Source organism: Octopus bimaculoides, chromosome 1 (genome assembly GCF_046866305.1).
Source record: "Octopus bimaculoides isolate indiv1 chromosome 1, ASM4686630v1, whole genome shotgun sequence".
In the NCBI taxonomy this organism is placed as follows: Eukaryota; Metazoa; Mollusca; class Cephalopoda; order Octopoda; family Octopodidae; genus Octopus; species Octopus bimaculoides.
Window position 1 is genome coordinate 156,984,884 of NC_142928.1, and position 16,639 is coordinate 157,001,522.

At 34.1% G+C, this 16,639-nt stretch overlaps 2 protein-coding genes across 55 annotated transcripts in view; one reads left to right on the forward strand and one right to left on the reverse strand.

Moving 5' to 3' along the window:
* Nucleotides 1-9,518, forward strand: part of LOC106868436 (ATP-dependent RNA helicase A) — a 58,629-nt gene extending 49,111 nt beyond the window's left edge. For all 6 annotated transcript variants that reach the window (XM_089360892.1, XM_014913702.3, XM_089360885.1 and 3 more), the window contains 4 exons: nt 687-854; nt 1,187-1,302; nt 2,260-2,457; nt 6,668-9,518. In XM_089360892.1, the coding sequence (XP_089217018.1) occupies nt 687-854; nt 1,187-1,302; nt 2,260-2,457; nt 6,668-6,923 (738 nt within the window). In that variant the 3' untranslated portion in view covers nt 6,924-9,518. The remainder of the gene's footprint in view (nt 1-686; nt 855-1,186; nt 1,303-2,259; nt 2,458-6,667) is intronic.
* A 234-nt stretch (nt 9,519-9,752) lies between these two features.
* LOC106868437 (retinoic acid receptor RXR) overlaps nt 9,753-16,639 on the reverse strand; it is a 584,509-nt gene continuing 577,622 nt past the window's right edge. For 27 of the 49 annotated variants that reach the window (XM_089360953.1, XM_089360923.1, XM_089360932.1 and 24 more), the window contains 4 exons: nt 16,293-16,340; nt 14,155-14,281; nt 12,955-13,179; nt 9,753-11,602 (listed from right to left, as the gene is read on the reverse strand). In XM_089360953.1, coding sequence (XP_089217079.1) covers nt 11,349-11,602; nt 12,955-13,179; nt 14,155-14,281; nt 16,293-16,340 — 654 coding nt within the window. In that variant the 3' untranslated portion in view covers nt 9,753-11,348. The remainder of the gene's footprint in view (nt 11,603-12,954; nt 13,180-14,154; nt 14,282-16,292; nt 16,341-16,639) is intronic. The other 22 variants (XM_089360965.1, XM_089361057.1, XM_014913710.3 and 19 more) reach the window with 1 other exon arrangement.

Below are 16,639 nucleotides of genomic sequence, written 5' to 3' on the forward strand. Positions count from 1 at the left end.
GGGTTGGTGCCTTTTTACATTTTTCTATTTTTGTGTCAAATAGTTTTTGTTATTGATTTTACAGCTGAAAGCAGTTCTTATAACCAATTCATTTGTAGAATAAAACTTGTATCTTGCTTCTGGCGTTTTTAAATTCACAAATATTGCGTGTGTGTGTTATAAATTCAAATACAAACAATCTATTTGGATGTTGGGTTCACAATTTTAAAGTTAAGGGCCTGATTTGTGGACCAGGTATCATGGCACTTAATTTTACACTGCTCTAGTGTTCTTGACAAAAATGGATATCAACCAAGTGTTGGTGCAATTAATTTTCTCTCTTGTGGTCATGTCCTGTAATCGTTCAAGAGGAGAAGGTATCTATGTTCGCTCATGGCAATATAGGCACCTAAAGCAGTTTGCGAACGCATGGTACTATGCAAGTGAGCTAAGGTTGTTTTTGAGTTATGCTTGTAGATAGTTGCATGTTAGCTTGTTAAGCAAGAGACAAGAGTCTTAGTGCCTTCATTATTTTTGCAAGTATATACCAATCTAATGTGTGTGTGTCTGTGTGGAGAGAAAGCAGGGGAGCTCTAAGAGATATACTATGTATTAAAGAATGAAAAGTTTAGATGAACGCTGACATTTGTTTATTAACTAAAAAGGAACTCAACATGTATTGATTAACCTTCCTTTTTGTGTTGCAGGTGACAACGCTCTTATGTATGGGTCTTTATCCCAATGTTTGCTATCATAAAGAAAAGCGTAAAGTACTCACTACTGAAAGCAAGCATGCCTTAGTTCATAAATCATCAGTGAACTGCAGTAATTTTGAAATTCATTTTCCTTCTCCGTATTTCATATTTGGGGAAAAGGTAATTCTAAAACAATTTTCTGAAATTGAGCTTCTGAGTTTTTTTTGTTTTCTTTTGTATTAATATTGTTATGACAGTTATTATGATGTCACTTACTAATTACAAAATGGCAGAGCTATGACCCAGATAAATAATTTACTTTCAAATCTTTTTTTAAAATTCATCTCCATTCCTCCTAGGTTTTAAGTGGATTAGTTATGTGCCTTTCATATCAACAATTTCATGTGAGATAGCCACTAAGATAACATTATAAGCTCAAATCCTGTAAGAATTGGCTTAAACTTTTTAGAGATTGCTAATGTATTTTTTTTGCATTTCTTTGTGATCGATAGATACGTACTCGTGCTGTGTCTTGCAAACAAATGACAATGGTATCACCCATCCAGTTACTGCTCTTTGCTTCTCGTTCTGTGACATTTCATGAAGATTTGGTTATTCTTGATGAATGGTAAGGGGCATTCTTTTTGCTCTCTCTCTCTCTCTCTCTCTCTCTCTCTCCTGCATTGTAATTATTTTAACTCTAATATGCTTATGACCTAGTCCTTATATCAGAGTCGGTTAAAGAAGAAATTCCAGGCATGGAAGCAAAACTTAGACTTGAGAAATCTCGGGATAAACTGGGCAAAGGTCAAAGATTTGGTATGTAAAGACATGACACTTATCATCAGAGAAATGATTTTGCTTGATACGTAGAAAAAGAGTAGGTAAGGACTCCATACTATGAATACAATATGGTGTACAAAAGGTCTTTTAGGATCACAGGGAGGCTGATGCTAAATTAAAACCATGTAATTAGTAGTCAGTGCAATAGCAAAATATCCTTTCAGTCCTTCAAAGGAAATTAGAAGGCAGTTTCTGTTACTTATGCAACCTGAACAGCAGTGGGGGCAGGAACTCTGAAAGTATAGTAGCCAGAATATGGAAGTTATGGTTCAGAGAGTTGTCTCTGCTGACAACAAGAGGATTCTTCTTTTGAGTGAAAGGTAGATTGTATATTGCTTCTGTATAAGTGCAGTGCTGCATGCTAGTGAGGCAGCACTGACTGCAGAGGAAGTGTGAAGGCTGAATGAGTCTAGCATGCTTCTCTGGATGTATAATTTTAGTTTGCATGAATGATGTGGTACAGATGAGCTGTGAAATAAACTATCTATTAGGTTGTGGCATAAGAAAACAATGACTACATTGTTATGGGCTTATGATGCAGATGAAGTATAATATATGAGTAAAAATGTCCTATGATATCTCAGTGGAAAGAGACAATGGAAGAGGCAGACAAGGAAGACCTGGATAGATGTAAAAATGTGTGTTTAAGATAATTTTTTTCATTTTATTTATTTATTTATTTTTTAAAAAGTCTCCGGTTTTATACTGTATAGTATATAATTCTTCATTTTTATGATTTCAGGATTAATTTAAAAATGAACCCTAATATTGCTGCCAAAATTGTCGCTCTCCGTCCGGCCATGGAAGCCCTAATAGTGCGAGCCACCCAGAACCCAGCTGTAATTAACCAGCCAGGACCCCAAGAGTCTTCGCTGATGAGTGCTGTGAGATTTTTATCTCAACCAAATGCTGGTCGCTTTGGACTTGCTGACCAGACCGAGTGAGTAACATGTAGATGATTAATATTCCCCTATTATTTAAGTAGACATTGTATACTTGATCATATTGACCTCTTGGTTACTAAATGTCCATTAATACGTTTAGAGTAAAAATGTTCAAATTTCATTTAGTTTATCCTTGTTTTTTTTTTTCCCCCCATTTGTTTACATTTTTGCATAGTTATTAGTTTCTCTGCCACTTGAAAAAGGGTAAACAAGGCAGTGAATTTCGAGTCATGAAAATGAGTGAATGGGTCTGGTAGCTTTCTTAAAATTTTCATCTGAATTCACTTTCTAGGAATATCACTTTCACTATCACTGTCCAATATTGTTTACACCATTAGATATTGAAAAAAAATCTTATTTATACTTGGTGGCATTTTTCATTTGCTGTATTCAAAAATTATTCAGTCAGTATTACTAAATCTGAAGTTTATATAATTTTTACTGAATGTATAAATTTATAGAAATAGGCAAACAAATAGCTAAAATATTTGTTCATTAGCATTTAAACTGGTTCTCTCACACTTGCCCTACAATATCGTTCTAAAAATAAACAATAACATCATCAGCATCTCGAAGCTATGAGATAATGCATGATTAATTAAAAACAATGTGAAAAATAAGCACTATATTTGACACTGATCTGAATGAGTTAAAGATGTTGGGTGATGTACAGCAAGTGATTACATCATAATTTTGATTTAAATATGAAGAGAAATTTGAGTGCTTTATCTTATCTTATAATGAGAGACTGTTTGGTAATGAAAGGATTAAAAGCACTGCAACAGGTGCTCTCTAACATTTTCATTAGTATTCAAGTAATTATTTAGATCTTTGTCTTAGTTGTCGTTTTCTTCAAATCTTTTGCTTTGATATTTACTTTTTTTAAATATTTTGTTGGAAGATTATTCCTATCCCCTCTGCTTTGAAGATTTTAGTTTAGTTCATCCTCTTTCTAAGTTATTTTGAAAGTGTTAAATATGTTTAGCAATGCAAAAGTAAGGATTTTCTCCATCCGGCAGTCTTTATCTCCCCTTTGTTCATTATTTATTTGTTATTCAAAAATTATTAAACTCCGTTAGAAATTTTGCTGTTCCCTGTAGATCTTCTCATTCCAGGTTCAGATTTAGTAATATTAATATCTATGTAATATTAGTTTATCAGTTTCTGATATTTTACTTATTAAGCTGTCAGCACAGCTTTGTTAAAATATTACATGGTACTTTGATTCAATTGTGGTAGCTTGAGTGCCACCAATTTTGATGCCGTATATCACTTAAGTATTAACTTCTGGATTAGAAGATCTCAAATCAAATGGCAAGTGCCTTTTTTTTTTTTGCCTCATTTATGAGCATGCTGGGGATGGCCATAATATAACCTACCCATCAAAATTGCTCTATTTACTGCTCCTGTCTTGTGTAACTTTCACATAACAAACTAGGTACTCCCAGGTCTTTCAGAGCTGCCACATCATCATCATCATCGTTTAACATCTGCTTTCCATGATAGCATGGGTTGGATGATTTAACTGAGGACTGGCGAACCAGATGGCTGCACCAGGCTCCAATCTAATCTGGCAGAGTTTCTACAGCTGGATGCCCTTTCTAATGCCAACCACTCCGAGAGTGTAGTGGGTGCTTTTACATGCCAGCGGCACGATGGCCAGTCTGGCGGTACTGGCAACGGCCACGCTCAAATGGTGTTTTCTTCACATGCTACCAGCACAAGTGCCAGTAAGGCGATGCTGGTAATGATCACACTCAAATGGTGCTTTTTACGTGCCACCGGCACGGAAGCCAGACCGCTGGTCTGGCAGTGATCTCGCATGGATGGTGCTGTTAGTGCTTCACTGGCACGGGTGCCAGTCATCGAAATATATAAACCATCTAGTGCTGACATGGGTATTAAGTATTCTATACAGCTGTTGTATAATAGGTAAATTGCAGCAAGGTACCTTGGAGCTACTTTTATTGCTACCTGGCCATGGTGAAGATGAAATAGATATCTGCACTAACCAGGCACACACTGATCCTTTTGTCTAAGCCAGCTTTAGTCTAGGTCAAAAATCCATTTAATCACAAAAGTATTTGCATTTATAGAGGCACTTGTTTGCATCTTCCTACTGTATGGCTGTGGGACATGGCTAATGAATGCTGTAGACTTAACATAGACTAGAAGTTTTTATCTGTCTTTGCTTTCAGTGTGTTCTCTGCGTTAGCAGAACTAGAAGATTGTTTGTCATATTCTTGTTTAGCATTAACTCCAGCAAGTTCTTTTCCTAACTGAATTAGGTACTGTCTTCTTTTATCCTTGAAACTTTGCAAGTGAAGCTGTTTAGCAACAATGAAAGGATTCACTGCACTTATATCAATCATGTTGTAGAATATAACCATTAAGCCATCATTGAATCATTCTTTTTGCAAGTCCATACCATCTTATCTAGGGTATCTACTCCTCCTTTTGTTTTGTTGGAACATGTAATAACTCCAGGTTTCTTTTCAGTACTTTTTGAATCAATTGAAGGATGAGAGTGCATTGTACTCATAAGTGTGACTACATAATTTTTCTTGGGACAATAAGAGGACTGAGGACTGGCGAACCAGATGGCTGCACCAGGCTCCAATCTGATCTGGCAGAGTTTTTACAGCTGGATGCCCTTCCTAATGCCAACCACTTCGAGAGTGTAGTGGTTGCTTTTGCGTGCCACCGGCACGAGGGCCAGTCTGGCGGTACTGTCAACGGCCATGCTCAAATGGTGTTTTTACGTGCCACTTGCACAGGAGTCAGTCCAGCAGTGCTGGCAACGACCTCGCTCGAATTTGAAATCCAAATATTGTGGCTCATAATTTTGTTGAATATTGGACGGCCGTCTTCTTGACTCCATAACTTTTCATGTTTAGATTTATAAACACTTATTAGAAAAATCAGTCCCATGAATTTCTTTAGTTCAGAGGGATCAGTTTCTTTCCATTTGTTTTTTTGTAAAAAAACCTGACCTTCAAAATTTGTCTATTTACGAATTACTTCAAGAAGATTCTGGCATATAAAGATAGTAAAACATACCTTTTACTAAAGCAGAATGGTCCACATTCTTGACGCACGATATTGCAAGATGAAGTTTGAATAAGAGGATTAGAATGCCAAACTCTTGTCTCTCTCCAGAAACATATTGCTCATTCATAATTGGGTGGCTTGCAGATAATTGTATCATCATTAGCTGATGACACAGAACCTAAACTGTCCAGCACACAATCACTTTCACTATCATCTTCATCTAATTCCAGTAACCTTTTCGATATTTGGTCTTCACTCAAGTTTTCACGTCTAGGCATATTGGAAATCATAACTGAACTATATGAAACTTGATAGCAGACCAAAGGCAGATATTACTCTCCCACATATTTATACTCTCCTGAAAGATGATGCAATATATTGTAAGAGTTGTGTCATCATATAAAAATATTGTATCACCCTATAACCTAGCAGATTGAAGGTGATGCAATACCACATAAATTTACTAGAGTATTTTCATAATTTTTCCTGTTTTATCTAAAATTCGGGAAATAAATTGAATGCAATTTTATATCTGATAAGTATCTAGGAAAATATTTGATATTGCTTTTATTCTGTTTAGGATGACAAGCATATTGTCTGAATTTAATTTGAGGGTCCAATAGACCCATACAGTAATTAAAGTGAAATTTTCTAGCTTTTGTAAGCATACGGAAAATTTCCCATTTGACAAATAAAAGAGAGTCTAGAAAAAATAAGAGTCACGAGAAATCAGCAGAATCAAATAATATAAACAATAGGAAAAAAGCAACTGAAATTGGTAGACGGAAGGTTAAAATATCTTGATTATTTTTAGTTAGGACACACAAAGAAATATAGATTCCAGAGGTATAAGGTAGCAGAGACCTAATTTCCATAAAACAGAGTAACCCACTGATACTTAATGTTCTGCCTACAATTCTTTCTAATTGCTCTGTAAATAGTTTGTTTTTTAGAAGGCAGTTTCTGATGAAATCAAAAACTGAAAAACAAAAAAAAAGCATTTTCCACTTAAAAAAGATAATTTCTCTTTGATTCATTAGTAAACAGTAATAAGATGTAAATGTGGCAACTGTGGAAGGATTTTCACTCAGCTAGAATTCTTGTTTCACATTCATTTTTGTCTCTCTTTTCACTTGCTTTTTCTTTTTTTTTCAGAAATGGACCCCCAAACAAATTTGCTCGGTTCGGTGGAGGTGGGAGAGGATTTCGGAACTTCAGCCGAGGGGGCAGCTTTGAGGGTGGGTCCCGAGGATATGGGGGTGGCTATGGCAGTAATTACCGTGGTGGGATGAGTACAGGGTTCACCAACAACTGGAGAGGTGGTGGCGGATTCCGCGGTGGATACAATCGTGGTGGGTATAACAGAGGTGGAGGTTATCAGCGATCTGGGGGTGGTGGGGGTTACTACTGAATTCAATAAATACCTAGAACACTATAATGGATGAACGTTGTTTTCATCTTGGATGTTTGAGCTTTCTTTACCAGTTCCAGCTCATAACTGGAATTTCTGCTACAACTATTGTTAGTTGCAGTCACTTGACCAAAGGCCCAAATATTAGTCTCATCTTCATCTCCCTTCCCCTTATAAATATATGTAGACTATTTTGTTGTTTAGTTTTATATCTTGTGAAATTGGTTTAGTTCCTTTAGTTTGAAACAATGTGTTTCTTGTTCTATGTAAATCATTTTGCAGGTTTCCTAAGGACAGGTTTGTTCCCTTCAATGAGGGCAAAAGGCAGTGTTTTGTCAAGGTCTTTTAATTACAGGTGTAGTTAAAATAAAATCTCTTGTTATTATTTGTTTCTTCTGGCATAAAATTCCCTTATAATTATTGAAGCTGCATGTTTCTGGTTGTTTGTGAATTAAGTAATTAAGTTGTTTAGTTCCTTTAGTTTGAAACAATATGTTTCTTGTTCTTATTGAAAAGTTTTATGTAAATCATTTTGCAGGACAGGTTTGTTCCCTTCATTGAGGGCAAAAGGCAGTGTTTTGTCAAGGTCTTTTAATTACAGGTGTAGTTAAAATCTGTTATTGTTTCTTTTGGCATAAAATTCCCTTATATTATTGAAGCTGCGTGTTTCTGGTTTGTAAATTAGTAATTAAGTGAATAAGACTGCAAACAATCCATTCTGTATCACACAATGTGTGATGGTTTATTCTCAGTAGGCTGTAACTTTTTTTATTTTTGCTTATGAAAATGCCATATGTATTTTTACATAGGCAAAATTAGCTCCTTTATATAGTTAATTAACCTTTTGTTAGTTTACTCTGAGTTTTCATCATATCTTTATCACTGACCATTTACAGTCGAAGCTCATAATTCTTTCATAACCCTCTTAGCTGCTACTTAAAAATCTGCCAGCCATATCCTTTTGTTAGTCTTTCTGAAAATGCTCCCACAGAGAAAAGAAATTTCCACTCTTACCACCGCGACCACCACCGCCACCACCTCATAGTTGATTATCAGTCCGAGTGTTAAGAATTTATGAATGGCCACCCCCCATCCCCCAGTCAGCTAAAAGTAATCAGTTAGTATTGACTCATTATTTTCTAAGCAGGATTAATTATCTCTTCTGTAAAAACCAGGAAATTATATTGGGAACAATATTATTTCTAATGTTTCTCTTGTCCAAAATGGAAGTAATTGCAGGATACCATCTGAAGTCTTATTGATTACAGCTTTTAAACTGTAAATGGGAGACTGTTTTCATTTGGCAGGATGAATGAGATTTTTTTTTCCTGAAGTTTTAATTTATGGTGAAAGATTTTTTTTTGATCAAAATTAACAACAAATGGTTTGATCTCTTGGCCAACATAAAATTCCTGTGGGGGTCATAATAGGTATTTCCAATGTATACACATAGTCAGGAATCATAAGTTTTTAATGTCTACATTTGTATAAAATACATTTTACATTTTCGGGCTCATTATACTCTCAGCAGAAAGTTCCTGATATCGCCACCTCCTAAAACTTTTTTTTCCGAAAAATTCCTTGTCACTCCAAACCCTAGTTTCATAAGCACATTGGAAAAGGAGCAAGTTTCATAACTCCCATTTTCCTTGCACAAAATGCATTATACAATTTTTTTTATTTTTATTTTCCTTTTAGAAACCTCAGCACTCCATATTTTCTACTCTACTAGTTTCAAGATACATTTTTTGTCACATTACAGCCATTTAGTTCTTTTTTTTTTAAATGGCACCACCTCCTTATCAAAAAATTAGAAATAACAAATTAGTCGAACCCTTTCACCAATGATGAAGATTAAATCATGGCAACTAAACAGAATTGAACATGACAAGTTTCTTTCCCCCTCCCCCCATTTGTTGCCAGTTATGATGGAAGGATTTTTAAAGACAATATTTTTGTTGTCATATCAAAAGTATAAAGAACTAACAAAGGCTAGCTTTAACTTTGGTACATTTTGTTTTTCCACTATCTTTTCTAGCCTTTACTCTCTACATTTACTTGCACCTTACATTTATTTATTTATTTCTAGAGCTTTCTACTCACATGTCCCCACCAGTTTTAAAAAAAAAAAAAGAAAAAAAAATTCCTAATCTTTAAATTTTTTTTTGCGAGATCTGAAAGCTTCCAAGTAGTAACATTTGACCAATAAATTTGTTGCTCCACTTGTAAACAATATCTTCCTTGACCAACCTGCACTTTAACCTCTATTTTGGTCTGATTGGTTTAGTATCCTAATTTCAGCATTCAAGCACTTGCATCATTACATCATTATACCTATTGTAAAAATAATTTTAAAAATAAAAACCCAATTCTAGCAGTGTTGCCTTATCTCAGAATTGAGGAATCATTTTTGTACATATAAACATCAAGTTGTTAGTTTACTGCAGGCTTCTCCTCCAAACTACTCTAACAACATCTGGGGATGTATAAACTTTCTTGGCTTCTAGAAGTTTTTCATTCACTTTTCTTCCTTCACTTTTCCAGAATCAAGCCCTTTTCAATTTCTAAAGATCAAAAATAAAGATTTCCATAGTTTTTCTGTGTTCTGTTATTTTTCTGGGTAGGTCAGTGTATATAAAATGAAAACATAAGTGCTTTGGCAGGGTTAGCTTTTTATGTTTCCAGCAAATGAAACCGATTTGGCATCAGAGAAATGCAATATTGAAATTCTCTAGTGGCATCTTAACAGATGCAAACCAATACTAGACAGCTGTGAGTGTGGGGCATGAATTCTCAAAAAAAGTTTTAAAGTATAACAACTTACAGAAATACACTGATTATATAATCTTTTATTACAAATACATTTTGTTGCTGATATAGGGCAAGTGTTAACAATACTGGACAATTAGGATCAAGGATTATTTATTTTTTTTATTTTTTGATTGGTGCAAAATAATACCTGTTCAGAATGGCAAGAGAATTTTAATTCAAGAGGCCAGATGTAACTTTGTCCACTCCCTTCCAGCTCGGATATTTAAAGTTATAAAATAGTCCTGAACTGAACCCAAAAGGAAATTTAACTTTTTAAATCACTTTTGCACATATACCAAATCTGGCCTAACTTTACTGCAGCAAGCTGATGTGACAAGGGAGGTCATTATTTACTTCAATTTCTGTGAAAATTAACTCAGAAAGTCAATTGTGATAAAATGAAGCAGAAAGTGGGGAGAGCACCATGGAGACATTTGAAGGGTAATAGTTTTCAAAGTGGCACATAGAACAAATTTAACAGTAGTAGAAAGACATCTTTATTTAGCTTTGTTTATAATATTCTATTCTTGGTATCCACACTGGAGTTTGTTTTGAACTTTGACCATGACTAAACTTCAGAATTAAAAGTTTAGAAGCACAGTAAACAAAACATTTAACTTACTAAAACACTTAAAATCAATAAGCCAGTTTCAATATAGAATATCTCATGGAGATGCTAAACTTGATGTCCAAAAGCAAAAGTTTAGGCAATAAATGAGATCAAAGTATCAGATGAGAGATTGTGTAAAGGGTAGAGAGGATTGGCAGATTTATTTCACAGATGCTATCAGATCTCAGGTACGTTTCTTACTTTGTCAGTTGTTTATGTTCAGTGCAAGTGATTGGCAGCATTGCAACCAGATGAACACAGTTACAATTATGTGGTTAGGACAATCACTCGGATAAAAGGCAAGAAATAAATTACAGTGAAAGTAAAATGCAAGAGAGTTTAATTAGCTATGCCAACATAATGAATTACTTCTTTTAACTCTTTCCGTGCATTAAGAATGAGCAAAGAAGCATTCTCAACAATTGTCTGTTGAGGAAAGAAGCAACCAAATGAGATTTGATGAAGTGAAATCACCTAAGAATAATGGAATTACTTTCACATATATACACCAAGATATAACAAATGAAAATGTGTAGAAATCGCTATCTGAAAGTAAGCAGTTGGAGATGGATTGAGTTAAACAAAAAACAAATAGAATGTTGCTGTGATTTCATTTAGTGCCTTCCTTAATGTTGAGCAGACAATGTTTCAGGTAAGGTTGGCTAGATATAAAAGTAATATGTCTGGAGCAGCAGTAAAATCAGCAATATGGATAGGGAAACAAAAAGAATTTCATAGGAAGCTTCAAATATGCACCAGGATTATAGGAGACGATACAGCCTGGTGGATGAAAGGGTGGGTGGGGAGATTTACATGGAAATTATCCCAATCCCGAACACAGTTGACCCAAATTAGAGTAGCAGAACAATGTAATTTGGTTATCTGCTTCCTTCATTTCATGAAGCCAACTGGAGGATGTGGAATAACGGTCGCAGAAGTAGTATGTGTGTGGCTGGTGTTGGGCAAGTTTCACATTTTTCAACTTTACGTCTTTTATAAAATGTCTATGTTTGAGGACTGGGAGTTTCTAACATTTCCATCAAGAATGTATCAATTGGAGTGTCCCCTATAAGTTTGAAGAAAAATAAGTGCTCCAGACACTTTAGTCCAATGCTTCTCAGTGCAGGCAAACGCAATAACAGTTTGGCAAAGCGGCCAGTTTCTTCTGGGTATTGGCATTTGCAATATTCTTCTAAACTAGCATAAACCTTTTCTCTCAGAGATTCAACTTCTTGTGTTGAAACTAGGCCTTTAGCATCTGAAAAGATAAAACATTGTTAATAATAAAAATATTTGAGCATTAAATTTGTATAATTTTTCAACAATATCCATACTAAATCATCATCATCGTCGTTTAACGTCCACTTTCCCTGCTAGCATGGGTTGGACGATTTGACTGAGGACTGGTGAAACCAGATGGCTACACCAGGCTCCTATCTGATTTTGGCAGAGTCTCTACAGTTGGATGCCCTTCCTAACGCCAACCACTCAGAGAGTGTAGTGGGTGCTTTTATGTGTCACCCGCACGAAGGCCAGTCAGGCAGTACTGGCAACGGCCACGCTCAAAATGGTGTATTTTATGTGCCACCTGCACAAGAGCCAGTCCAGGGGCACTGGCAACGATCTCGCTCGAAAATCCTACGAAGGCCAGTCAGGCGGTACTAGCAACGTATATAGAAATGTAGCACTGACATAAAACAATACTCCAGATTACAAAATGACATTTTTGGGGGGAGTTTGTATGACATAATTAAAGGAAACACAAAAATAAATCACCATAACTTAGGCGTCTTTTATGCCAGTTTTTAGCAGCTGGGATCCACTAACTTGACTATTGTGTAAGGGAGATAACTCTACAGTTGTGACGAGAATCCAATCGCTAAATGAAGGGACTTGTTGAGATAGAAAACTAAACATCGAGACGATTTGTTTGAAAAACAATAGTTAAGATAGCGTTAACATTTAATGTAGACACACTATCGAAAGCTAAAGTGAAATAACTGCTGCAGTGAGGAGTGATCAATAAATATTGACCAGAGATATTTTGATAATTTTGGCATACGAGGGGAGGTAATTCCAGATGTTGTGTTATGATTGTATAAGTAAAGCAGTTTTCATAATTGCTTTAACACCAATAGGAGAATCGTTTAATGTACAAATGGTTGCCATAGAGATGAAGGTCACAATAGCAATTACCGATTTGAATCCCACTCCAAAGAAAAGCGATTTCTGTGAACCAGCTCACAAGGACCTGTTATTCTTACACCCAGTACAACAATCTCTGGAATGGCTGGTAAGTAACGGTATCAGTTCTAAACGCAATCCATTACATTTTCTCCTCCAAGCCACAAGCATTTAGCAATATCTTCAAAACCTGCTCTTTATCTTTCAGAAAAAGTACTTCCATAAACAGTTTCTCCAATTGAACTTCCATGCTCTTGATATCAATACCAACACTCATCTGGCTAACTTTCTCAGCCATGGAAACATTCATCAGTGACCAAACTAAGAAGTCTATTCTTTGGCAGCAGAATCTGATGATGGGAATGCCTTTCTAGTTTTCTTCAATATGAAGAAATCTTACTATAACTTAAATAGAAATCAACTTACCAGGGTTGAAGAGCACTATTGCTCGTAAACATCCTAATTCTGATTTATCCATCTTCATTTCCCGCATTTTGGCTACCAGTTCAGAAAGAACTCTGTCAAAAATAGTACCTACACCAGCATGGTGTGCACTACTTCGATGAACATGAATGCCAGTGGCTAACAAGATACCGTCTTTGACAGGTATAGAACGATGAGAGAAACCAGCAATTAGCAACTCATTCCAGCCTGGAATATAGGTAAAAGTTTTTAAAATATTAGCATTATTTTTTTTTTTTCCTTTGGTATTCCAAGATAGAAACAAAAATGTATTCAATAATTAGATTAATCTGCCAAAATTTTCAAACCATAAATATATAAAGTTTAAAATTTAAGAAATCTTGAATTTTATTAAAAAAAATCTAAAATTAACTACATCTGAAAGAAATGAATTAAACAACTTCCAGAGAATGTTCGTTATTAACTATTTCCATTCAACACAACTAGCACATGACTCAACAGAACTAAGCTAAAAATAGATAATTTTGTAACTCGAGAGGAAATGGTTCAACCAATTTAAAAACCTCAATTTAAAATTTAATAAGTAGAACTTAGGCATAGCTCTAGTAGTCAGGAGTTCACCTCAAACCCATATGGTCCCATGTTTGATCTCAGTATGTGTGGCACCCAGGCCAAATGTTTGCTTCATTGCTTTACACTGACCAATATTCAAGTAGAGTTCAGTACGCAGACTCCCATCATATATGTATGAATATATATTTGTCACCAATGTACATTGCAATAAATACCAAAGAGTAGCTTTGTGTGAACACTGGTTTATTGCTTTTCTTGCCATTGTTGCATAGACACTCCCTTGTCACAGTCACCATCAGAAATGTAGTGTGGGTTTGCTATCACCTTCAGTCACTCAGAATATTGCCAGAGTGAGTTGCTGGGTCACATGATCATGGTCACAAGTTGAAAGTAGTACTTTCTTCTGGGAAAAATACACAAAACTGTTAGTATTAATCCTCACCTTTTTTTTTTTTTTTTTTTAATGACTGAATTGTTAGTACTTGGAAAGAAATCTAGCTGTAAAACCACTGTTCCAACTATATGCACACATCTTGAAATTCATCCCACTCAAATCAACAAGAATTAGATGCAAAATAATTATCAGAGGCAAAAAGAATAACTGAAATTTAAAAAAACATAAATACAAACCTGCCCTCAACAATGTCACTTGATCATCAAGAGACAATTTAGTAAAGTGGGGAATTCGTTTGGCCCATTCGACCAGAGTAAAAAGCTGTTTCTCAGCAGCCTGAAAGATATTGGTCACCGGATCCTTCTACAAGAGAGGCAAATATATGTTAATAAAGAACACAGTCAAATACTACAATATGTAAGATAACTTTCCTAACAATTCTACAGGTAGAAGGAAAGATAACTTCTTAAAAGAATAACGCTACATGAAATGTTCTCGGAGCTTAATCTAAGGGAGGAAGGACTAATCTTCAAGAAAATTTGTTTCATTGAAACAACTTCAAATATTTGATGAAAATAGATTTGCATTGTAAAGTGAATAAATTAAGATGGCAAATAATATTATAATACTGTGCGGAAGTACAATTAATTCAATCCAATACAACACATCATTATCAACAATTTTTCATTTCTGCAAGTCAAAATATTTTAACGGTCAACAACATATATCTTGTAATTACCATTATTGTTCATTATAAATATTACTGCTTCTGAAACTTAGATTACTACATGTGTAGGTGATATGTATTTGGCATGTGGCAAAAAATGACAACTATTAATACTGTCAAAGCTCTGTCATATCTAACACATAATAGAAATGCCCTTCTTTTAGTAAAATGGGATAATAAAGGGGAAAGACATAATTAACAATGAAAATTTCCATTCATTAAAAATAAAAACATTGATCAAATACAATAAGTCACTTATTTCATACTATGATTATGTCTTCACAACATTTAATTTGACTTTGCTTAATCTAACTTTAATCTGGCACTGGTTTTCTTTCTTTTAGAAAGTTTGTGAGCTTGTTTGGTTTGATAATAGATCATTTGAGACCCAGAGAAAATATCAGAAGTAATGTCTGTTGATTTTTGATGATGCTTACTTCATACATTAAATAACAATAAAAGGTTAATTACAATTTCTTTACCAAACCAGCTCATCATTTAATACCAACACATCATAAAATGTAACACACTGAAGCATCTCAAAAATTTCCTTTTGGTTAAATAAATTTTCTCATGTGCTAACACTTAACAACTCGCTTGTTACAGGGCAATTAGTCTTATGTTTAATAAGCAGAAAATGAATACATGAAATCAAAGTCTTAAGAAAGAGGAAATAGAGAGATGCATGCTTTTTGTTTTCTTTTTTTTCAAGGGTAGTAGATATTGGTACAGTCAAAGATAGTAATATACAATAAGGATTTCTAACAGACTCAAGGCCCATAAATTTATAGTCGATTAAATTAACTATAATTAGTTCTTATTTTATCAGCTCCCCACCCTAATGAAAAAAAAAGGATGAAAGTAAAAGATAACCCTTTGAATTAATAGCATTAATGGAAACCAGCAATAAGTAAGTGGCATAAACTTACTTTTCACATGTGTATATGTGTGTGTGTGTGTGTGTGTGTGTGTGTGTGTGTGTGTGTGTGTATTTCCAACAATTAATAAAACAAACAACTCTACTAGTCTATAACTGTAAAAAGAAGACTGACAAAGAATCCACAGATTAAATTCTGCCCAATTTTACATTTCATAAGAACATTCAAGAGAAGCTATATAAATTATTTTGAAGTGAAGTCAGTATTATAAACAAATTTATTCCAATCAACTTAACCTTCAGAGGCAAAATGTTGCTAATAGCCTTCCATTATAACCACAGCCAAATTCGATAACTTGTGAAAGATGCACAGTTGTATAAGCCAGATGGTGCTTCTCAAATATTAAGAAATTGAAGATGAAGAGATGACAACTACATTTTGTCACGGGAAAAACAGTCTAGAACTACAATATATTATAACAGCACAAAAGATTTAATTAAAATGAATTTTTAGATTAGAAAATAATTATCCGTTTAATGCCAGAAGAGAATCTTTTCAATGGTGATAAAAAAAAATGTAAATTTACAATTTTCTAGCACAGAAATATACGTGAAAATAACTTCAGTTAACTGGTTGTATACTCAGTGGAAAATATTCCATTCTATATCTAGGAAGATATATATATATATATATATTTATATAATTTTCTGAAAAGAAAAAGTAAAGTTTTCTTTTCTTTTTTTTTTTATATTTTTTTTTTTACACTTACGTCATCAGTGTTGCCGGCCTTTTCTAGAGTGGAACACCCATCTGAGACCTGAAGGAATAAGTGGTGGTCTCAAAACATTACTCAGAGTATAACAACATACTACTAATAACTAAGATAAAATGGAATATATATATATATATATATATATATATATATATATATATATATATATATATATGTGTATATATATATATGTATGTATATATATATATATGTATGTATATATATATATATATGTATATATATATATATATATATGTATATATATATATATGTATATATATATATATATATATATATATGTATATATATATATATATATATATATATATATATATATATATATA